The following is a 25,353-nucleotide window of genomic DNA, read 5'->3' as shown; positions in this document are numbered from 1 at the left end:
CTATGCAAACTGAGTGCAAATTTGGTGTAAAGTGCTACCAAATCAGAATGTTAAAATTTTACATCTCTTAACACGTGTAAGTGATTGCACATAGTGCAAGGCAGAGGAGAATCTGGCCCTCTATTTGTTCCTACACCAGAAGTGGGCAAACTATGGCAGGACCCTCCTGCCCGGCCCCTGAGCTCCTGCCTTAGGAGGCTAGCACCCAGTCCCTCCCCTGCTGTTCCCCCTCCCCCACAGCCTCAGCTTGCTCCGCTGGCGCAATGCTCTGGGCGGCGGGGCTGAGAGCTCCTGGGGCAACGCAGCTGCAGAGCTGAGGCCTGACCCGGTGTTTTGTGCTGCATGGTGGCGTGGCTGGCTCCAGCCGGGCGGCACGGCGGCCTGTCCTGGTGCTCTGGGTGGCGCGGCTGTAGCGCTGCCATCCACCGGTGTTCGAGGCAGCATGGTAAGGGGGCAGGGAGGTTGGATCAAGGGCAGGGGAGTTTGGGGTGGTGGTCAGGGGGCGGGGGTGTGGATAGGGGTCGGGGCGGTCAGAGGGCGGGGAACAGGGGGGGTTGAATTGGGGCAGGGGTTCCCAGGGGGCAGTAAGGAAGGAGGGGGGATTGGATGGGGCAGCAGGGGCAGGCAGGGGTTCCGGGGGCGGTCAGGGGACAGGGAACGGGGGGGCTAGATGGGGCAGGAGTCCTGGGGGAGGCTGTCCAGGGGCAAGAAGCAGGGGGGGGCAGATAGGGGGCGGGGCTGGGCCACGCCTGGCTGTTTGGGGAGGCACAGCCTCCGCTAACTGGCCCTCCATACAATTTTGGAAACCCGATGCGGCCCTCAGGCCAAAAAGTTTTCCTGCCCCTGTCCTACACTATACTCATCAGCCTGTCTGTCCTTCAGTAGCGATAGTGTAAGGCTATGTTTTAACTTCAGAAGTGTGTTTTTACATTGAAATATCTAACTCGAGATAGCTATTGCCATATAAAATCCTAATGGAGAGAAAGGGCTGTAGTTTTAAGCTCAGTGTAGCTAGTCAAGGTAAATCCAGGTGGGAGTATAGAGTTGACTAGTGCTCTAATTCTAGGAGGAGGGCCCCCCTACTACTTTTAGGGGTTACTTCATCTCTGTCTTATGTCCCCCACATTTCTCACTGCTGTTTAGCTTGAAGCAAGCCACTTGACATTCAGGTCCCCTCTACTTTTTTCCCATAATTTGAGCACTGGAGTTGACCTCGATTAGATAGATTTAGGTAAAAACTACTGTGCCTTGTCTCACTAGGATTTTACATTGCAGTAGCTAGCTCAATGTAAAACACACATGGATTTATGAAAAATAGGTCTTGTCAAATTAACTTGATTTTTTTTTCAGATATGACAAGTTTGGTTGATAAAGGTAATAGTGTTGATTAATATACTTAGATATCTGTGAGGCATTTGACTTGGTAGCACATAACATTTTGATTAAGAAACTGGAACGATATCAAATGAAGATTTCACACATTAAATTAATTAAAAACTGGCTAAATGATAGGGCTCAAAATGTAATTATAAACAGACAGTCATCATTCAGTGGGCGTATTTCTGGTGGAGTCCTGAATGTATCAGTTGTTGGTGCTGCATTATGTAACATTTTTATCAAAGACCTGGAAGAAAGCAAAATCATTAATGATAAAGTTTGCAGGTGACACAAAGTTTGGGCGAGTGGTAAATAAGGAAGAGGACATGTCACTGATACAGAGTGATCGGGATCACTTGGTAGCCTGGGCTCAAACAATGTGCATTTCTAGACAGCCAAATGTGAAGTCCTACATTTAGTAACAAAGAATTCAGCCCATACTTACAGGATAGAGGACTCCATCTTGGGAAGCAGTGACTTAGAAAAAAGACTTCTGGGGTCATGGTGGGTAATCAGGTGAACACGAGCTTCCTGTGCGATGCTGTGGCCAAAAGGCCTACCGTGATTCTTGGATGAAGAGAGGTTATATTACCTCTGTATTTGGCACTGGTCTGACCAGTTCTGGTGTTCACAATTCAAGAAGGATGTTGACAAATCAGAGAGGGTTCAGAGAAGAGCCACAATAGTGAACAAAGGATTAGTAAACATGCTTTATAGTGATAAAATCTGCCCCAAATATGGTTATTTGTGGCTAGGACTGTATCTTTCTGTGTTTGTACAGTGCCCGGCACAATTTGGCCCCAATTCTGGTTAGGTTCTTTGGGCACTACTGTAATATAAAATAGCAATAAATAAAAACAGGATAAAAAGCACTTAAACTTAGAGGCAAAACACCCTGAAAATTCTGATGTGAATATCCTTTTAAGCCTCCACTCCTTTAGTTGTCTGATGATAGCACTTTGTTTTCTACCAAATGATCTTCTTCCTAATTAAATTATTTAAATCCATCTCTCACCAGACAGAGAAATTATTCACACTTCGTCCCAGGGATGATTACATTTGAAGGGCTTATCTATTGTTTAGTAAACATCTTTTTTTTTTCCCTGATGTTCTTTTGAAAAAACTATATACATTAGTCTAGAAGACATCAAAGTTATTCCATCAGAAGCAGTGCTGTTGGCAGTAGAATTGCTTTGATGAACATGAAGCATACTAAATCTCCCAACAGGAGAGATACTGCAGGCATAACAACCATGTCGATAAAACACACAGGAAATCTTAAATGCTAAAATAAATGCAGTGGAAGTAAAAATATAAGATCAGGAGGAGCTGCCTTCTTTCACCCAGCCCCAATTGGAGGAGCAACCATATTGCTACATGACTTTTTTTTTAACAATATATGGGCTTTACTCATTTGCATTGTCCTGTTGACTTTGAGATAGCTTGTGAATAAAGTGAGCAGGATTTGGTCCATGATTAAAAAAAGCTAAAAGAAAAAGTGGTATAATCTTTTCTTTCTTCTACATGCTGAAGCTTGAGAGAATCACTCAGGCAGGAGGATGGGTGTGAGAACCTTAGGAAAGATGCATTCTCAAGTAAAAGTTTTTGATCTAAATAACTTTGATGGGGGGGCGGTAGGGAGAGGAACATCTTGCACATTTGGACTGCTTGTTTTATTGAAAAATATCTGGATAAGCCAAATGTAGAGAAACAGTATATTTAATGCAGTAAATTTTATATTTACAGTGGCATAACCATCCAGTTGCATGCACACCTCGTAAAAAATGCTAGTAATTTTGGAGGTCTCTGCTACGCATCTGGGTCCATCCTGCAGAGGAATATGCAAATATGGACTCATGCGCATGCAGAGTCCTATTGAAAACAGCTGAACTCTATGTGGGCATAAGGATCCTCATTTGCAGAGATCTTTTCCGGATTGCGCCCATGGTGGCGGGTGTGACGTTATCTGATTAAAATATGACCATATAGCTCATTGTTGCAACCACTGTTATATATTTACAACAAATCTGGTGCATGTGGCATGTAAGATGTCTATGAAAAGGTTATGATTTGCTGGTTATGATTATGCTATCTGTATGCATGTATCATTTTTGTATTTGAAGTTATGAGTATTGGCTCTATACCTGGATTTCAGGTTTGCTCCTGGAGTAATGCTCACAAGGTAGTTAGCCAGCACATCTTGGAGGGACTATTCAAATTGAGTGGCCCATCAAAAGGACACTTAACTCACAATGGACAATGGGAGATGCCCATCTACACTGAGTGGACTTTCCTGTGGACTTTCCATCTGAAGTATAGGTAATGGCTTCCTGCAATGACTAAGTGAAATTGGGCATGGACATGTGACTTGCCCTTGTGACTCCAAACTCTAATCTTTATCCTGTAATTTTCCACTATGCTAAGGGTTTTGTTTGGAACAATGGGTTTTTCTCCACATGTCAGAAGCTATAAAAAGGCCCTGGAAACACCTCCATTTTGCCTCTTTCCTGCTCAAGCCTCTGGACTATGGACTTATACTAATGGGAGCATTCTAACCAAGGGACTGAAGTCCTTCCAATGATTTGGAAGCAGCCAGAGACTTGACTTAAGCCAGCCGCTTATTCCATCACTGCTACAAGCCTGAACCAAGAACTTTGCAATTAATGTATGTATTTGATTCCTTTAACCAATTTTAACTCTCACCTTTCTTTCTTTTTATAAATAAAGCTTTAGATTTTAGAAACTAAAGGACTGGCATCAGCATGATTTTTGGATAAGATCTGAGTTATATATTGACTGGGGTGTTTGGCTGGTCCTTTGGGATCAGAAGAACCATTTATTTGATGAGACTGGTTGTAAAGAACCATTCAAGGATTGGAATACCTAAGGAAGCTGCTTTTATGACTTCTTGTTAGCCAGTGTGGTGAAACAGAAGTTTACTTGGGAGAATAACCTCTAGTTTTGGGGTTTGTCTGCCCAATTTCTCAGCAGTTTGTCCTGAATTTGGTATTCTCCGTTGTGACCCACAAAGGCACAGTAACAGTGGGTATTGAGGACGGGGAGGCTAAACCTCCCCAAACAGCCAGGCATGGCTCCGCCCATGCTCCATGATGAGGCCCTCTCCTGCCTCCTGCTGTTCCCCTGGGGCCCCAGCCCAGTCTGCTCTTCAAGTGGGCTGGGTCTGGGGCTAGGGCAGGCCAACCAACGGCTTGGGACTCGGGGTGGCTGGGGACGGTGCTCGGGCTGCCTGGCATTTGGGCCGACCGGCGCTCTGGGGTTAAGGGGTGCTTGGGTGCCTGGCACTCCAGGGCTGTGGGTGCTGGGGCTGCCCAGCACTCAGGGGGCGGGCAGACCAGCCTGGCGCTCCGGGGGCACTCGGGCAGGCTGGCTGGGGCAGCCCGGCTGGGACAGCACAGGGTTAAGGCTGGGGAGCCGGTGACTGGGCTAGCTGGTGAACCGGTGGGGGGTGGGGGAGAGAGGGGGCTTGGGGCTCCAGCGGGGGAGGAGGTGGAAGGGATGGGACCTCAGGCAGAAGGGGCAGGGCCGGGGGCTAGCCTCCCCAAATGGGCGGTTCACATGCCACCCATGATTGTGCCTTGGTGTTTGGAAGGTTTAAAGTATGACATTTTTATTTATTGTGGTAGCACTAGAAGCTTCTGTCATGGACCATCATAAAAAGATGGTCCTCTGCTAAAGGATTTACTAGTATGTCTCAGCTGGATTACAACTGGATAAAGTGGTAACAATGCTAGGCCCATTTGAAGGCTTAATAAATCCAGCACAAAAACAGATTAGAATGAGTCTCTACGCACTTATGGTCTCCATGACAGGTACCCACAGAACATGGAAAATCAAGCTGCATGAATAACTGGTCTGGCTAACGAAGCCAGATTTTTTCCCTCTCTACAAGGAATACTGCAGACTTAGATGCGGTAATGTTAATCCTGCAATGTTAACTATGTTGGTGAGGATGGTATAGGCCAACTATACCTTGCAGCTAATTAGCATGATCTTGGACCTTTATCCAGTATCTATCACCTGGGGGTTAGAATGGAAAGATAGTGTGCCTCCCTATCCCATGGTGCAAATGAATAAAAAAAGGAGAAGAGAAGAAGAATAAAGTAAACAGACAACAGCTTTTATTTAAACAAATAACTTAATAAGAAACAATAGTGAACTGTGGTTTGACAGTTTGGGTTTAAAATCCAGGCCCAGCCAAGTAGGTACCCTGGCAATAAATAAATATACCCAGAACAAAAATACTCCAGATACTACACTGCTTTTAGTTGTTGATAGGCAGTAGATGGTATGACACCATTGTCACAGGCAACTGATGGACCCTGGGTCTCAACCGCTTCTTAAACGGAGCTCAACAGGCTGTGCTGATGCTAAAGAGAGGCTTGGTTCTGTGATCACCTGAGGGTGAGTGATCAACACGACCTCTGTACCTTTCTCTGAAAATGATGTTGGGTTCAGAGATAGGTAAGCACAGTTACAGTTCTTAATGCTGATGACTTCCTTTCCTTTCCTTGCCTTTATTTTCTGATCTTCTGGTCCACATCGCCGCGCAAGTACAACAGTACTGTGGCTGCCTCTAGGATGGACAGCAGCTAGGCAGCCAATGCTCAGAGTTTATATAGGCATAAGCGCGCCAAAGTTCTGAGGTAAAACCAGCACGTCCCCTGCTAGAACCTGTCTGAACCAGTTCTATGCTGACCGTTGGCTGCCTTTCCCGCCAAAGTTCCACCACAAAGCAACTTGTAATCTCTATTTCATATACAAAAACACATTACAGTAAATACAGTCCTTGGTGTATTGCCCAGCCCCTGAGAGAGCTTCTTTGGATATCTTTCTTGCCAATTTTCAGTGCACAATTTTTCCTTCTACCCACAAGGTTTGTTGTTAAATGGGATTCTACAGCTTCTCTGTGATTTACCTCGTGTCTGTGTTTTTTGTTTTTAATTCAGCTAATGGCTGTGACCCTCCATAAAAAATTGAAAAAAAAAAATCTGCTTACTGAGCATACTTTGCTATCTTTAATATCTGTTCTTACATTCAATATTTCTGTTCATCTTTCTGTTAGCAGCAAACAGTTAACCCTGAAGAGCTTTTTTAAGAAAAGAAATGGCTTTGAAAGCAGCATAACAGTAGTAGCATATTTCTTTGCTTTTTTTTTTTAACAGTCCGAAGCACAAAATACACTAATGATCCAGCTGACATCACATGAAGCTTGAGGATCTAATAGAAGCTGTAAATGTAGTAGGATTGTTTTATAAACTAGCTGCATGTCGTTCTTGATGATGAATGGCTGCTCTACTCTGAACCAGCATTACATAAAACATTTTATAATAAGCTTTTCCTTAAGAACAAGAGTGTATCCTGTTAATTGGGATAATTGGTAAATAAATGAAATGTTTAAACAAGTTCTTTATGTCTTCGCCCATTCTGTTTGTCTAGCAGCAAGAGTTGTAGCTGTTAAAGGGAATCGCAATGTAATAGGAAACAGATGGTAATGACTACATCTAATTACAATGGGGGTGGTGCAGGTACCGGGATCTGACCCATTTTTATCTTATTTACTGACACAGGAAATGTTGGTCAATGAAATTTATCAGACGTTCTTTGCAAGGTCATGAATTTATCTTTTTTATATAATTAGGCCATATCTTCAGCTGGTGTAAAATGAAGTTAATCGAGTTATGTTGATTTCCACCAAGTGTGGATCTGGCCCATGACAAGAGCTTTCCTGTTCTTCAAAGTTGCCTTATCTTTTCTGTGGGTTAAATTTTGGGTTGTTTACTGTTGAAATTAGTGAGGATAGAGAAAAGTTTAGTTGGCCTAATGCTTTGTCAAACACACACAGCATAGTTCCTATAAACAAAGTATTATTGGATATGTTTGAGGACAATCTGTTTTATTGACCATGGCAAAGATTTGATACATTTCTCCTGAACATTCTATCTGTTCTAAGGATCCAACATTCTTCTGGTTTTGAGAAAGACCAATCTACCAGAACTTTATTTGGCAGGCTTGATAACTGATCCAGTATTAGGAGCTGGAAAACCTCCTTCTGATCTGTTTATTTAGTAAGTTAAACTCTGTGGTTTTCCTTGTTTGTTTCCAAATGATTTTTATAATGCTAGATAATTTCATATATCTGCAATCATTTTATCATGTATGGTTGTGTGTAAAATTTGGAACAGGAAATATAGTTAAGGAAGTGCATTTATTTTTATAGCCGATATTCTGTCTTTTGAAAATAAACTAAATTTTTTCCAACTGTCAATCTTTTGAGATGACATATGAGGGGTCCAAAATTAAGATCATAGAGCATTTCTAAATTGGCTGGAAGTAGCACTCTTAAATCTTTAAATGAGTTTATCATGTGTTTAAATCAAAATTTGTTTCTCATTCTGGGATATTTATTGCCTCTCTCTGTTTAATTATTGCTTATTACCCTCCTGGATTTTTGATTTCCTTTGTTATCTCCAAGGGTGAGGTAGTACAGGAATTCTTGACTAGTGGGGTTTGAGCTGCCCCGGTGGTAAGGCAATGCTCATTGGTTTGCACCCTATTGCTAGTGGGAGAAGAAAAGCACCAACATCCTGTAATTAGTAAAACCCAACAAAAACTGAGAAAGCAGAGGGATGGAACAGGTCATTTACTTCTGCAGCTACTCTCTTTGCTCCACCCAGCCCACAGCATCTCCTCAGCACTCCACATTTTCCTCAGTGCTCAGCTCTGGAGGACCTGAATTCTGTATGGGTAGAAAGAGAGGAAGCATTTGTATCAGTCTCCCACCAGCCAGCCCCACCTACATTTCCCCAGTCCATGCAGCATCCTAAAAATGCAGAAACAGTTTCTGGCTGTATCTACCTAAATCCCACAATCCAATGTAGCCACTTAAAACTGTGGTATTTGAGTGGAGCACTCCAGTAAACCATGGATGGAAAAAGTATTGAACCCCTGAGTTAACAGATTTTGATTTCAAATAACGTGACAATATACTTATACAGTAGAACCTCAGTTACGAACACCAGAGTTACGAACTCATCAGTCAACCACATACTTCATTTAGAACCAGAAGTACACAATCAGGCAGCAGCAAAGACCAGAAAAAAAGAAAAAGAAAAAAAGCAAATACTACACAGTACTGTATTAAACGTAAACTACTAAAAAAATAAAGGGAAAGTAGCAATTTTCTTCTGCATAGTAAAGTTTCAAAGCTGTATTAAGACAATGTTCAGTTGTAAACTTTTGAAAGAACAACCATAAAGTTTTGTTCAGAGTTATAACGAACCTCCATTTCCAAGTTGTTCATAAGTCTGAGGTTCTACTATAACACAATTTTATGTTGTGTCTCTGCTATTGTTACCCCTTCTATTGTGCTATTTCTAACTTTCTGGGCCAAACGTTCCAATGCAAAGGGCAGAGGGGAAATCCCTGTCTTGGTCCTCAAAGTATCTTAAACCTCTGAACTTGCTACCATTTATTCTGACTAGCTTGGGTTGTATGTAGGTCTGTGCTCATATCAAAAGTTAGAACCCATGCATGACAATGTTGTGTTTTGTAATTAGCCCTGATTAACAATCTAATCTTTTGTTGCTATTTGTTGGTTGATTATTTTTTTAACTGCTAAATCACTTTAGATGAGCTTTAAAATTAGTCAAAGTTGTTCTTAGATAGGTGCAATCTTGATTTTATCAAGAAATTCAGACAAAAACAAAAGGTTACTAAGATTTGAAATTTATTTGTCAATAAAAAGTGCATAGTACAAGCCCTTTATCCCAGTTCCAAATACTCAGTAGAAGATTAATAGTAAACCTCAAATGGCACAGACATTATTTTTGTTTGGCATGATTCAGACATTTTAAACCACCAATTTACATCAGGTACATCACATTATCATTTTTCATCTTTCGGTAACAAACATTACAAGGCTAAGTGATCTGCAGACACTATATGAACACACATGATTTTTCATTTCAGAATATAATAATTGTGTTAAGCAGATGCTAAAATACTATTATTTTAACAAAGTTATAAACGAAGGTATAAACTTAAACTCTCTTCTTTATTTCTTTAATTTCTACAACTTGTCTCTTATTAGCTGAGCCTCAAACCTTTAATATAAAATTGATCATGGTCTTAAACTTTACATCCCACTAATCTCTTCCAAGGGGTTCCTCTTAAAATTTACAGTGTTCAGTTTTGTAATCATGATGCAGTTATTTCATCACAAATTATTATTATGGGCTAGATTCTGCCACCCTTATTAATGATGCTGCAGTTAGAACATTCTCTGACAATAGTCAAACTAATTACAATGGAACAAACGGAGTAAAATAACATGAATAAAAGTGACAAAATACAGCCTTATAATAGCTACTTTTACTTTAAGCAGTAATATTGGTCTGAAGTTTACATACTGGAGAGAATATCTCAGAATTTAAAAGGGATACATGTTGGCATGGGATAGTGGCCTGGCTACGTAGCAAAACATTTTGCTATACAACATTTCCACTGCTTCTCTTTCACATAGAAAATTTAAAATAGAAATTTACATAAGGAAAGTACATATGTATAAAACCATTTGGACAACATTTTGACTAGCAAAATTTTAAGAAAAAAAAAGTTGATTCAACACAGAACATAATTAAAAATTTCTCAGATTACAACGTGCAAACATCTATGACTATATACTGGCCAAAATTTCAAAGCAGGGTGCACAAAGCAAGCCTTCTATATACATATTAGGGCATCTAAATAGAAGTGGTCTGATCTTCAGAGGTGCTGAGTACCTGCAAGTCATACTGACTTCAACAGGAGCAGGGTTTGCTCAGTACCTCTGAAATGAAGCCCCTTCAATTAGGCTTTTAACTTAATGCAACCAAGTTTGAAGACTTTTGGCCATTGACAGAGGTGTCCCTAGGGTATGGTGAATTGGGGCGACCGCTCTGGGCCCCGCACTTTGGGGGGCCCCACAGGCCGGCGTGATTGGCCAGCGCAGTCAGTCCTGGAAGTGACGGGTTGGTCCCGGAAGTGACGGATTGTCACTTCCGCCCTGGGCTCCATATATCCCTAGGGACGGCCCTGGCCACTGATTCCTGGGGTGGGGGGGTGGTGGGGAGAACCACAGGTATAGTAGGCAATGTAAGTATTTTTTGTTGGTTCCATAAAAAGATACCACATTACCTACACTGTTCATAATGTTATTCCAAACAAAGATGTACTAGGTAAAAACTAGCAGTTGATAGCGTATCCTAGTAATATCCTTACAGTGTTTGTGGCCTATACTGCCATCAGTCATATTGGGACAAATTCTCTCGATTACACTGTTGCAATCCCACTGTCTTCAGTAAGGTTGCCTCAGGCTAACAGACAATTTGGCCCAATATTATTATTTTACTAATGCTCCCTATCTATAGGTGCTGTATTACACAACATACTACTACAGAGAAGCTCAGTGGTGCAGTTATGTACATCAAATTATAAAAGCAATTTTTCAGATCTGTACTGTATGTTCACAAGACAATTTGGATGACCTGCCATTTACCCTGAGGAGGACAACCCTATCTCTGATAACAAAGGGATCCAACATGGTATTCTTCCAGGGCCCAGTTATGCAAATCTTTACTCATGTGAGTACCTCCTATGGCTACTTGCAAAAGTAAGCAGTTCTCATGTAAGTAAAAGCTTGCAGGATCAGGCCATTAATTCCCCGTATATTTGTTCTCCTTACTTTTGTGGAAAGTACCTCCATAGCCATCTGGTCACACAAAACTGTCCTTTACATTATTCTCATTACTTTCTCAAATTGATAAGAAAAATATAGTATGTTACTTTTCTGTACATCTTTAAAATGTTCTTAAATTATTTAATGTATGTTTAAAAAAAAGTCACTCTCACTAGTTCAAACGGAAGATGCATATGCGCGCGCGCACACACACACACACACACAAACACATTAAAGGGAAAATATATGCCGTAGATCTTCACCTGCAATTTCTGTTTTGAACAAACCAACAACGAACAGATAAGAATCAAAAGTAATATATATATTACTTTTACTTATATATTTACAATATATAAGTAAAAACCAAATTGTAAGTAAGTGACAATAACTTTCTGAAGTTAATGACTGGTTAATAACATTTTGATCTTGTTATGTGTTGCAGCAAAAAATTTAAGATATTGATTATTATAAGATTATATTCAGGACAGAAAATTATAATGGATACTTGTCACTAGATTTTTCTTTTTGTAAAGTTTGTAAACAATTCTCTTTTAGAATTTAGTAGCCCAAGTTTTAGTTGTCTTTAAAAATATACTGAATCAGACAGCTCATTTATTGGTGAATGTATTTAATTTCATTTTGGTAATAATAATCTTTTGTGTAAATTCCTTACACGTCAGACAAGTTTTTGATGGTGATAATTCTCAAGCTCATACTCGTGCACACACACATAGATGTACATTCATTACAGCAGATGACCATGCTTTTGCAACAGCCTAAAAACTAGGTTAGCGGTCCAAAGAGTTAAAGCTGCTCTGAACAGCAAGGTAAAGGTAAAGTAATTTCACTTTTTCTATCCAAAACTCAAGCTAATGTTTGCAACTAAGTTTCCAAAATATGTAGGGGAAAAAAAGAGAATTAATCTGAAAAATAACTTTGAATGACTATAAATGCACAAGGATTTAAATTTTCCTTCAATTATGCCAGAGACCACTGCAAAGAAATTATGTATTGTAATCATTGTAACAAAAAGAGAATGAGTGGAATGTCCACAGTAAAACAACAACCAAAACCCCACCCCCTGCAGCTCCTTATTGTTTATTCAAATATCACCTACTAGGAATGGTAATATATAAAGCAAGAATTAATTTAAAAGTGAAATAGCTACTAGCTGTTCCATATCAAAATAATATCATCCTGCTTTATGTAAATGCAAAAGGAAAATAGTATTGAATGGGATTTAGTACTCTGATCACTTGCGTTCATTTGGTCGTGCAAGGTTTTAGCTGTCGAGCATTTCCAGAATTACAAGGTCTAATCCACAGGTGGGGCTGGTGGTTCTTGTCCCTGGTTGTACAAAAGGAAAAAAAAATGCACTGATTTGGAAATTCTAGTCTACCAAGCATGACTCATAAAAAGAATGAATACAAAGAAGATACATGCTTCCTGATTTTAAATCCTCCTCCAATATTCAAAGTAAATAACAAACAGACGCAATTCTGTTTTTCCCTTCAGCATGGATTTTGCCAACCCCCAACTACAGACCCAAAGGTCCCATTTCCACTCTTATTTGTTTGCTTACTTTCCTCCCAGCTTGACAGTGTGCTGGGATCACTGACCTTCCCCCAGGTTGAAGACAACTGGCTGGATGCAGCTTCAACTGAAGGAGAGTTATTTGAGTATGTAGGAGTTTAGGCCTACATTAGGCCTACGTGAACTATGGTTTTAAATTGAGTTTGGATTTTAGCATGAGTGATAGGTGTAAAGCATGTGACCAGAAAGAATTAGAGTTGCCAATTTTGGTTGGACATATTCCTGGAGGTTTCATCACAACATAATCTTTCATTCCTGGAAACTCCAGGGCTATCATGGAGGGTTGGCAACCCTAGAAGGAATAAGATAATGAAAAAGGAGGATTGTTTGTATAAAATTTGTAGTGACCTTTAAAATACCAGCGTATCTTATTTAAGGTTTGGGTTGAGATAACAGAAATCAAGAAAATATAGCTAATTAGATATCAGGTGCAGTAAATAATTGGTCTTTTTCATTTGTTATAAAACAGTGCTTAGTTTAGTGGTTAGAAAGAAATATGGCAAAATAACATAAGAAAACCTTGAAGAAACAGGCCCAATCACTAATCTTGTCTTGACCAGAGCAGAGGACAGGGTTCAGACCTAAGCTGTTTCATCTGACCTGAGTCAAGTTCTGATAATCAGCAATGATATCACTTGTTTGTTATAGTGTATAAAAAAAGCAAAGTTTTCTAGAGGTTCTTTGTCAGAGCTTTCCTTGATCCCCTGGAGCCATGCTATGATGGGAAGGTGTCTCCCAGGACTGAACCTGTTGTGAGTATTCAGCCAACGCTTATAACTGTAATTGTTGCTAGGGCATAGAATATCAGAGCATATATTCTTATACTGATATTTTGGATGCAACCAACACCTAATGGCCTTTGGACCAATAAGTGCTTCAGTGGAAACTGAGTCATGATAAAAATAAAATTACTAGGAAAATTATTTCCAACAGAATCCAGCAGTGTTGTCGTCACAGCACATTCTATCCCACTTATGCTCTTCTGTACAGCAGACTCCAAGGATGGCCTCAGTAAGTCTATGTTCAGTTTGGTTTTGTTTTGGAAGTGGAGTCCTACTCTGATGGGTGACTTTGTGATATTCCATATGTAAGGATCTAGGAATTAGAACCTGGGTCTGCAGAGCCTGGGACATCTGATATTCCCACCGTGCCCATGCAGAGCTATAGCCAGGAGCACTATGGAGAGTAGGCACCGCAAGAAGCGCCATCCAAGAGACCCAGAGTGACAGTACCCTGCAGCCCTCTGATTGGCTAAGTGTCCTATTTAACCCCAGGGGTTGCCCCAGAAAGTTGTTTGGGTAACCACACAGAGTTTGGCCTGTGGCAATGCTAGACTTTGCTTGATCTCTGGCCTCTGACTCCAGCTTGACCCTGACTCTTGCTTATGGAACCTGGCCCTTGTGAGTCCTCCAACTCCTGCCTGGTGACTACTGGCCCTGATGCGGAGAACTCACCCCACCTATGACCGTTAGATCAGACCATCTATGCCCTGGTCCTTTACACCATGTTTATCATCTCAACTATTTCCACATCATATGTGCTCAGTGTAAAGTTAAAAAAAATGGGGGGGGGTGTTAATCACCATCCTAAAACCACATCTCAGTTCTTGACATCTTGATAAAGATTCTGCAGATCAAACTGAGGCCCTCGGTTACTCCTGTGCATCTTGTGGGTTTGAGTGGGTATTACTGATCAGAACATAACACTTCAGTTTATGGTTCACCACAAGGAATAGAATCCAGCTCAATCTAAGGCAGGGTGATTTAGCTGTGCTGGCCCTGCAGGACTCACAGAAGTATAATCAGTGAAAACTTACACTATGTCTACACTGCACACTTCACAAGAGTGTGGCTGTGCCACTGCAGCTGCGTCTTTGTAAGGTGCACTGTGTAGCTGCTCTTTATCGCTAGGAGAGCTCTCCCGGTGAAAAAATAAAATCACCCCCAATGAGGGGTGGTAGCTTTTTCACCAGGAGCATGGTTCCCACTGACAAAGTGCTGTCCACACCAGTGCTTTTCATCGTTAAAACTTTTGTCGTTCAGGAGAGTGTTTGTTCACACCCCTGAGTGACAAAAGTTTTAAGGACAAAAGTGTCAGTGTAGACATAGCCTTAGTTTTGTCAATAAAATAGGCAGAGGGAGCAGATCTATTCACTGAAAAGATGCTGTTTTTACAGTTACTTTTCAGAATATAATCACACTTTAAACAAAAGACTTAATTATTTCTAGTCTGAGAAACTTTTGCAGAAGGGAACATATACATTTTAATATTAATGTGGTACCAAGAAAGCATAGGAAAACAGTTTTGGGGAAAAACTAATGAATATAATGTAGTGTACTTTTAAATGTTCCTAAATCTAGATATTTTATTTAGATTCTTTAGGTAGATTGCTTCAAGACACAGACATACTTACATTATGTGGACTGGCTGGTTTTCCAGCCATGTTGGATCCTCTTAGATTAGTTGGTCTCAGCAAAAACAAGACAAGAGCGATAACCACCCAGGCCATCATTATCATGGCAATACTGATGCCGTTATCACCAGAGGAATTTGGTCCTGGCACTACAGACAGAGAAAACTAAATTATAAAAGTGTGTGGGAGCAGAGTCTTTTTATCAGCATGAAAATGTAAACAACACAAGTATCAGACCAAACTACAACAGTTTTGGTTCACAGCTGTGATTATTCTGTCTGCTTGGCTTTAAGATTCACAATTTTTTGTAAGGTTGACAAAAAAGTGCCAATTTCCTAAAGCTGCAATTAAATTCCCTCTTAATGGGTTGCAGATAAAAAGAGCACACTATGTTACTGGGGGCAGAGTATACAAAGACCAGTGTTCAGAATGATTTTCAACTTATATCAGTGCAAAGCAACAACATAATATTATACATATAACAATATAAGTGAAATATTCCACACTTGTAGGGGGAATGGTGTATGATTTTCATAGCCCATTTTTATAGGCCATTCACGCTGCAAACCCCAATGTAGCATTCAGAGTTGTTAGCCTCCTCTTGCTCTTAAGCAATCTTGTATATGAAAGAACAAGGAAGGCGTCTAGTTCTTTGTGTAACCCACAGTAGATGAGCATGAGTCTTTGTTCCCCTCTACTGGCTGATCTACATAGGTGGAGGAGTCTACTACAACTGCTGCCTAATAAAGCTAGTGGGAAAAGCTTGCTTTTAACACTGAAGGTCCAGGTTCAAACCCTGCTATCACAGCCCAAGCACAGAGGATCGTTATACCTACTTGCGAAAAGAAGTTTGCAAACCACTCAGAATAAATTGTTTACTGTTAATTTAGCTCTCCAATTGTTTCCAAGGAGACTGATGTTTCTAAATTTGATGGAAATTCAAAATTATGTATTGCAAACATTGTGCAAACAGATGTCTGTCTTGGCATTAGTCATGAGCTTGGTGTGGCAAAGATTTCTCATTTAAGTATTTGACTCAATATGTGAGCTGTGTGGTGGTCACTGAGATCATGTTCCCTAACAGAGTGGCATAACTACTATAAACTACTTCCCTTTCTTCCTAAAACCAAAATATTGGTGTGTCAGGATGCAGGAGGTCCTTAATTTCTGTGAAGAAGAGTGCTGCAGGAGGCAGAGGCAGCCTCCTGATAAAAAAGGGAAGCCGATATACTGATATTTGCAACAAAATAACAAATGGAACTACAGCATATTTCCACAAAATTGAGAAATTCCCCTGAATGGAGTTGTCTGGTTGTACTACCAGGGAGAAATAAGTATTTAAAGTCTCCCAAATATCTGATTATTTGCATATTCAAAATATGCAGCCTTTTTCCTGAGATCAGTGTTGCCAGGTTTAGCACATTAGCTGCACGTTTCTGCAACAAGTAGTAGTGAAATGCTAGTATTTAAAATTACCTTAATTAAGCATTTGATTTAACATCCCATCACGCTGAATTCCTTCTTTCAGGCTCATAATATATCTTTTGAATCCAACAGCAAAATTGTCATTGACTTTACGTGGTGTAGTTTGTGTATTACTCATCAGAAGGTAACTAATGCAATGCTATTGGGAGGTAATCTTCAGAACAAGAAAAGCTAGATGATTTTATTTATGAAAGTTTAGATTTTGTACAAAACCACAAAGTCTGGGGAAAATCCACAGGGAGAACCAGGGCCTTGAAATTTGCAGGTTTTTAGCATCCACTCATTTCTATTATCTTTGACAATTACATATAGAGTCTTTCACCTCTACCATGCTGGTTTAAATCTGGCCTAAGTCAATGTTTGCTGGAAGTTACCACCAGTAATAGCTGTTTGATGATATATTTGCAGTGAGTGGGATGGGGTCAGTCAAGTTCCTTGAGCACAAGTTTTCACAATGGAAAACTATTATCACTGTTGTCCCCTTTAATGGCATTTTCAAGCGAGCCCAAGGGCTCAGTGGGCACAGAGAACTATTTCCTCATCCATGAAGGTGATGTCTACATAACAGGGTTAAGGCAAGCTAATCGGCTATGGTGGGGAAGCTTGCAGGACTGCTGCCCACAACACAGCTCTTCTGTAATACAAGACTTCATGATCCAGAGGCATCGATCTGATATCCTTCATGTACATAAAATTCACTCAAAAATATAACAGAAAAATTGGGATGAATTATGAAAAATTAGACCTCAGCTGCACTTTCTCAGACCCAATGAGACAACTCTTTTGATTTTATGAACTAAAGGAATTGCTATTAAACTCCTGCTTTTCAAATCTTTGAAATGGAGACATCTCAAATCTGGAAAAGCTGCTAACATAGAATGGGTTCAACTATAAATGCCAATTACAAAAAAACATTCTAATGAGCGTTTGACGGTCAGCCACTCTCGGTATGGGTCAGATGGAGATCTAGCAGGTGCAAAATGAGAATATATAGTAACAGGAAATGTAACTTTCAGTTTGCTAGTTATGAAATAATTTACTGATTCAGAACAGCATGTATAATTGTGCAGGCAAGCATTCAGCTTGCAGTCTTGTTCTGTACAAGTGAAACAACATTAATCAGCTTGGTGCATCAATATTTGAAACTTTGGGAGGCCTTTATGCATCACATCCCCATCACATAATACTTAACCCTGCCTCAGAACAGATGTGTAGACTAGTTGACCTTTGAGGTCCCTCTAGGGCTTCTGATTTTAGGTTTTAACCAATGAACACCAACAAAACATTCCTGATACTAAAAAAATAAAAATAAAAAAACCCTGGTGTATATCCTATTAACACCAGAAAAGAACTGGAAATGGTTACTTGTACCTAAGGGTTTGTCTACACAAAGAAGAAGTAGTGTGGACTACAGGGGTGTGATTTTTAAAGTGTACTAATGCATTGCACATTGATTGATCCATGCAGATCCTGTTGGTGTGCACTAAAGGTTCGCTAGTGTGCTTTAACACAGTGGTTCTCAACCAAGGATATGCATATACCCCTGGGAGTACGCAGATGTCTTCCACGGGGTACATCAACTCATCTAGGTATTTGCTTAATTTTACAACAGACTACATAAAAAGCACTAGCAAAGTCAGTACAAACTAAATTTTCATACAGACAATGACTTGTTTATACTGCTCTATATATGATACACTGAAACATAAAATCAATATTTATATTCCAATTTATTTATTTTATAATTATATGGTAAAAATGAGAAAGTAAGCAATTTTTCAGTAATAGTGTGCTGTGACACTTTTGTATTTTGATGTCTGATTTTGTAAGCAAGTAGTCTCTGTAAGTGAGGTAAAACTTGGGGTACGCAAGACAAATCAGACTCCTGAAAGGGGTACAGTAGTCTGGAAAGGTTGAGAGCCGCCACTGCTTTAATGTAGTGCTTTTGAAACAGTACTGTGTTAAAGCGCAGTAGGGAATATTACAGAGAGATTAGATTACTCATTACAAGAGTGTATACTGTAATGTATATACATTAACAAGTCATCAAAACACGTAAGGACAAGCTTAACTTTGAGCACATGCTTAAGTCCACCCCGTTCATAAAAGTTCAGCAAGTACTTAAATGCTTTGCTAACTCTGGTCCTAAAGTCACATATCATTTGAGGGGGCACTGGTTACCCTAATGCTATGTTCAGCAGAAACTCAACTGACTAACCAGTTTCACAAACTTCAATTGTCAAAAACCCAGTTATGTTAGCAATGCCATGTTAATGTATTTTGACTGTATTCACATTCTTTTTATTCCCATTGAGTAAATTTCACTCAGGTACAGAAGGGCGGCATAAGGAGACCCAATTACATCTCATGATACAGTTAAAACATGCCTTGGTCTTGCAGAGCAGACAGAGAACAAGCCCTATTTTAGTTGTGTCCCTAAATCAGGTTATAGCCTTGGTGTTGCAGGGCTAGAGAACATGCAGGGTACATGGTAAAAACAGTTCGGTCCTGTGTACACGGCAAGGTCAACTCATAGTTTAAGTGTGCTGGGAAATTACTATGTGTAACCGGTTCCCTCATGTGTAAATGGCCCATGGTGGATGGCCAAAGATGATTCACAGTCTTTAGAATTTAAGTTATAATACTTCAGAGTTGGGATTGATTCAAAATGGGAAATGAGGAGGTTAAATGTGATATATTAGAACTTTTCAACTGACCTAATAGTTTATTAATCCTACCTATATCTGCTCTATCCCAGAAAGATTTTGTTTAATTTAATAGGAGTTCTCACCCATGTGAAGGATCTGAATTATACCCTTAAAGTTCATCCATGAATCACAAGAGACTTTACATCAGTTCTGATCTGCATTCACCATACTAAAATTGTAGACTACCTTTCTGAGTCATTGTACTGACTTGCAACATTAACAGTCACAGATGACTACTCCTTAAATATTGCCTGCTTTGTTTCCAGGTAGTCTGATAAACTTTGAAATAAATTAGTGTTATTCATCTTGTGCTCATTTGTAAGAGTCAAGGGAGTCCAACCTACTGCACTACCATCTGCCAGCTCCCTCTTCTCTCCCCCCTTAGTTTTCTGATCCTCCCTCTTTTTCTGTTCTTTCCTCCCCTCCAGTTCTCCCTATGGTCTTTGATTCCCTTCTCCTCCCCGTCACTAATCTTCAGATTTGCAAGGATGTGCCCTGCCTTCTCAGGTTAGCCTCCTATAGAACACATCTCTTTCTAGTCTCTCCTGCCTCTGTGGCCATGATCAAGAAATGGTAATTTATTAACCACTGGAATAATTTCCCAAGGGTCATGGTATATTCTACATCCCTGGCAATTTTAAAATCAAGATTGGATGTTTTTCTAAAAGATATGAGCTAGGCATTATTTTGGGGAGGTTCTATGGCCTGTGTTATACAGGAGGCGAGACTAAATAATCAAAATGGTCTGTTCTGAACTTAGAATCTATGAAAAAATTAGGCCTTGTCTACACTACCAAGTTTTGTCACAAAACTGATGTTGACACTCAAAAAATCGGCATAATAAAAATCAGAATGTCATGTTCACATTTGCTCCCTCTGTCAGCAGAGTGCGTCCACAGTTGGAGCACTATCACTGACAGTGTGGGCAATATGTTGTGGGTACCTATCCCACAGTCCAGCTTGACATCTTTTGTCGCTAGGTGTTGTGGGAAGGTGGAATGAATCGAGGCACATCTTGGGACCGGGCTCAATGTTCCGTGAGGCATTGCTTTCTGTCCCAGCACTCCATGGACTTGAAGCTTTCTTCTGTGGAATTTTTCAATTACCCTTCTTTGCTGTGCACCCCGGAATTTTTGTCAGAAGGGATGGATCCCGCACTGCTCTCCTATGCTCTGTTAACTGTCATGAAGACATTGTGAAGGGCAGTGGAGTTAATCGCAAAGTTCCTAACTGAAGAAGATTCCCAGTTGCCTGACATGCTGTATGATATGGATAGGAGCAATTTCAGATTGCTTTTGGCATTACAGATCAGCTGCACAGGGTAGACCGCTGCTTTGGGGCTCGAGAAACAAGCACTGAATGGTGGGATCGTATCATCATGCAGGTATGGGATGATGAGCAATGGCTACAGAACTTTCGGATGTGGAAAGACACCTTCCTGGAATTATGTGCAGAATTCACCCCAGCATTGCGGCGCAAGGACACCAGAATGACGCTGGGAAATGTGCTTGAAATAGTGGATGGCTTTGCAGAAACGGGGTTCCCTAACTGTAGAGGGGCGATAGATGGCACATATATTCCAAATTTGGCACCAGACCACCTGTGACGGAGTACATCAATAGGAAGGGTTACTTCTCCAGGGTGTTGCAAGCACTTGTGGATCACCATGGGCATTTCACTGACATCAACGCGGGGTGGTCCGGGAAGGTGCACGACACACACATGCATCTTCAGGAACAATGCACAGATGATTGTTAAATTCACGCACAGCATTGAAATATTTCAATAAAATACACCTTTTGCAACATAACAATCACTTTCTCACTGACCGTTGGCTAGTACACATCTCTGTGAACACCCAAAGCATGGTGAGTGTTGGCCGGGTGGGGAGGGGGGCTCCACCTGGGGAAAAAGGCACTCACTCTGCAAGGGCTGTAGTGCAGCTGACCTGGGAAAAAAATCCTAAAACTCTCACATACTTTCCACGGGCAGGGGTCATTCTAGCAGATATCTCACTGCTAAGGGTAAGCAGGGAAACGAGGGTACATCTACTACGTTTGTGGCTTCTGCGCTGCTTCCTATGCTGTTCGCCTGTGTGACACTTTGGTCCCTGCACCAGTGATTGCCGAATGGTGCAGGAAATTTTCCTACAATGGGGAAAGGAACAAAGCCAAGGAAGCCTCGGCAGAGGATTACCAGTACCTCTAGGAAACTTTCCTGGAGAGCTCTCTGGAGGATTCCCGTGAGATCTCAGCGTGCATCAACACCCTGTTTCCCTGTGTAGCTAATGTATGGGATGTCCAGCTCACAGAAACACAGCCAGCCTTGTACATTTCTATACCCTGAACCCACCTCCACATACACAAACCACAGCCACTTACCAGACGTCTCCTCTCCTGCTTCTTGCTCACTGGACAACAACTGCTGAGACTGACTAGACACCTCTGGAGTGGTGAACAGTTCCTGGCTGCCTGCCCCACCAGGTGACCCTACTGGGAGCTCCACATCATCATCTAACTCCACCTCTTCATCAATGACTTTGTCCTCTGGGTTAGGTCCTCTTTCCACCGCCTCCAGTCCCGCCAAGTATCCATGGGGATCTTGGCGGTGGATGTGGGGTCACCACCGAGGATAACACCCAGTTCCTTATAGAACCAGCAGGTCTCAGGTGCAGCTCCCTTATGGTATGCCTGCTTCAGCTCCTTTATCTTAGCTCTGCACTGCAGCGTGTCTCGATCGTAACCCTTTTCACACAAGCCTTGAGAAATGTGCCTGTAAGTATCACAATTCCTATGGCTCAAGCGCAGCTGGGACTGCACAGCCTCCTCTCCCCATATACTGAGCACATCTAGCAGCTCTGCAGTGATAACCTGCCATGGTCACCTGGGAAGATGAGATGAGACCTGTCCATGAAACAGGAAATGGAATTTCAAAAATTCCCAGGGCTTCTAAGGGGGGGAGGGGGGCGGATTGGAGTTCAAACTGCTGACCAGAGCAGTCGTGACGGGCTTTATGGGACACCTACTGGAGGCCAATTAAAGGAATAAAATCAAGCATGGTGTCTACACTGGCACTTCGTTGACAAAAATTTAAAGGAAAAAGCCTTATGTCTCTCGTCAGGGTGGTTGTATTTTGTCACCAAAACAGGGCATTTTTGCCACCAAAAGTTGCCTCGCAGTGTGTATGCATTCACTGTTTTGTCGACAAAAGCTGCCTTTTGTCAACAAAACTTTGTAGGGTAGACAAGGCCTAATAGATCAGATTGAAAGGGCAAGGTAGACCATGCACTGACCTTGCCAAAAGCAGAGATTAAACACTACAAGGCTCAAGATCCAGGAGGGACCTCCTCCCAATGGGAGAGCAGAAAAGAAATACTACACAAAGTACTCCACTGCTAACTATTGGTTGCCTTTCCTTCCCTTCCCTCAGTATGGCATATTCTCAGAATGCAGAAACAATGGGAGTCAGCACTGTAAGAGCTGAGTGAACAGACAAACAACAAAAGAGCACCAGAGAGAGGGTCTATTTTCTAAGGGTATGTCTACACTACGAAATTAGTTCGAATTTATAGAAGCCGGTTTTATTGAAATCGGTTGTATACAGCCGATTGTGTATGTCCACACAATAAAATGCTCTAGGTGCTCTAGTCGGCAGACCTCGTCCACAGTACGAGGCTAGCGTCGACTTCCGGAGCATTGCACTATGGGTAGCTATCCCACAGCTATCCCACAGTTCCCGCAGTCTCTGCCGCCCCTTGGAATTCTGGGTTGAGATCCCAATGCCCGGATGATGCAAAACAGTGTCGCGGGCGGTTCTGGGTACATGTCGTCAGGCCCCTCCCCCCTCGTCACAGCAACGGCAGACAATAGATTCGCGCCTTTTTACCTGGGTTACCTGTGCAGACAACATACCACGGCAAGCATGGAGCCCGCTCAGCTCAGCTGAGCTCACCGTCACCATATGTCCTCTGGGTGCCGGCAGACGTGGGACTGCATTGCTACACAGCAGCAGCTGCTAACTGCCTTTTGGCGGTAGACGGTGTAGCATGAGTGATAGCCGTGGGGCTGGCAGCCGTAGTGCTGCATTGCACCAGCCCCTTGCAGGCGATGGTATATTATGACTGGTACCCGTCGTCGTCGTACTGGTATGGCTGTCAATCATGGCCACCTGGGCAGACATGCTACTGTTTCGATGATGACGGTTACCAGTCATAATATACTATTTTCTGCCAATTGCCCAATATTGTCTGCTAAGCACCCAGAAGAGGCCGAGGGCGATGCTGGGTGCTGGCGGACGTGGGGCTGGCAGACGTGGGGCTGCATTGCTACACAGCAGCAGCCCCTTGCCTTTTGGCAGATGATGGCATATTATGATTGGTATCCGTCATCGTCATACTGGTATGGCTGTCACTCATGCTGCAGCGTCGGCTGCCACCTTAAGATGTAAAAAATAGATTTGTTCTGTGTTCATTTGCTTCCCCTTCCTCCGTGAAATCAACGGCCTGCTAAGCCCAGGGTTTCCAGTTTAATCTTTGGGGGGACCATTCTGTGTGACAGTTGTTTGTGTTTCTCCCTGTTCCTGTACCTGTACGCCATGTCGTCACTCGGCCCTCCCTCCCTCCCGCCCTCCTTCTCCTGGTCCATCAGATACTACTTTCGCGCCTTTTTTCTGACCAGGCGCCATAGCTAGCACTGGGATCATGGAGCCCGCTCAGATCACCGCGGCAATTATGAGCACTATGAACACCACGCGCATTGTCCTGGAGTACATGCAGAGCCAGAACATGCCAAGGCGAAACCCGGACCAGGCGAGGAGGCGATTGCAGCGCGGCGACGAGAGTGATGAGGAAATTGACATGGCCATAGACCTCTCACAAGGCACAGGCCCCAGCAATGTGGAAATCATGGTGTTACTGGGGCAGGTTGATACCGTGGAACGCCGATTCTGGGCCCGGGAAACAAGCACAGACTGGTGGGACCGCATCGTGCTGCAGGTATGGGACGATTCCCAGTGGCTGCGAAACTTTCGCATGCGTAAGGGCACTTTCATGGAACTTTGTGACTTGCTTTCCCCTGCCCTGAAACGCCAGGATACCAAGATGAGAGCAGCCCTCACAGTTGAGAAGCGAGTGGCAATAGCCCTGTGGAAGCTTGCAACGCCAGACAGCTACCGGTCAGTCGGGAATCAATTTGGAGTGGGCAAATCTACTGTGGGGGCTGCTGTGATCCAATTTGCCAGGGCAATGAAAGACCTGGTGATAGCAAGGGTAGTGACTCTGGGCAACGTGCAGTCAATAGTGGATGGTTTTGCTGAAATGGGATTCCCAAACTGTGGCGGGGCCATAGACGGAACCCATATCCCTATCTTGTCACCGGAGCACCAAGCCACCGACTACATAAACCGCAAGGGGTACTTTTCAATGCTGCTGCAAGCCCTGGTGGATCACAAGGGACGTTTCACCAACATCAACGTGGGATGGCCGGGAAAGGTACATGATGCTCGCGTCTTCAGGAACTCTGCTCTGTTTCGAAAGCTGGAGGAAGGGACTTTCTTCCCGGACCAGAAAGTGACCATTGGGGATGTTGAAATGCCTATCGTGATCCTTGGGGACCCAGCCTACCCCTTAATGCCATGGCTCATGAAGCCATACACAGGCAGCCTGGACAGGAGTCAGGACCTGTTCAACTACAGGCTGAGCAAGTGCCGAATGGTGGTGGAATGTGCATTTGGACGTTTAAAAGCGCGCTGGCGCAGCTTACTGACTCGCTCAGACCTCAGCGAAAAGAATATCCCCATTGTTATTGCTGCTTGCTGTGCGCTCCACAATATCTGTGAGAGTAAGGGGGAGACATTTATGGCGGGGTGGGAGGTTGAGGCAACTCGCCTGGCCGCTGATTACGCGCAGCCAGACACCAGGGCGGTTAGAGGAGCACAGCAGGGCGCGGTGCGCATCAGAGAAGCTTTGAAAACGAGTTTTGTGACTGGCCAGGCTACTGTGTGAAACTTCTGTTTGTTTCTCCTTGATGAACCCTCCAACCCCC

The 25,353-nt window shown here is 42.3% G+C and overlaps 1 protein-coding gene across 1 annotated transcript in view; it reads right to left on the bottom strand.

Annotated features, from left to right (window-relative positions):
- Positions 1 to 9,102: 9,102 nt before the first annotated feature.
- Positions 9,103 to 25,353, bottom strand: part of SMIM14 (small integral membrane protein 14) — a 75,540-nt gene continuing 59,289 nt past the window's right edge. Inside the window, exons 4-5 of the mRNA XM_034772038.1 lie at positions 15,120 to 15,268; positions 9,103 to 12,460 (exon numbers count right to left, since the gene is read on the bottom strand). Coding sequence (XP_034627929.1) covers positions 12,428 to 12,460; positions 15,120 to 15,268 — 182 coding nt within the window. The 3' untranslated portion in view covers positions 9,103 to 12,427. The remainder of the gene's footprint in view (positions 12,461 to 15,119; positions 15,269 to 25,353) is intronic.

This window comes from Trachemys scripta, chromosome 5, assembly GCF_013100865.1.
Source record: "Trachemys scripta elegans isolate TJP31775 chromosome 5, CAS_Tse_1.0, whole genome shotgun sequence".
Classification (NCBI taxonomy): domain Eukaryota; kingdom Metazoa; phylum Chordata; order Testudines; family Emydidae; genus Trachemys; species Trachemys scripta.
Note: the sequence above shows the minus strand (reverse complement) of the source record. Positions and strands in the feature narration are given on the sequence as shown.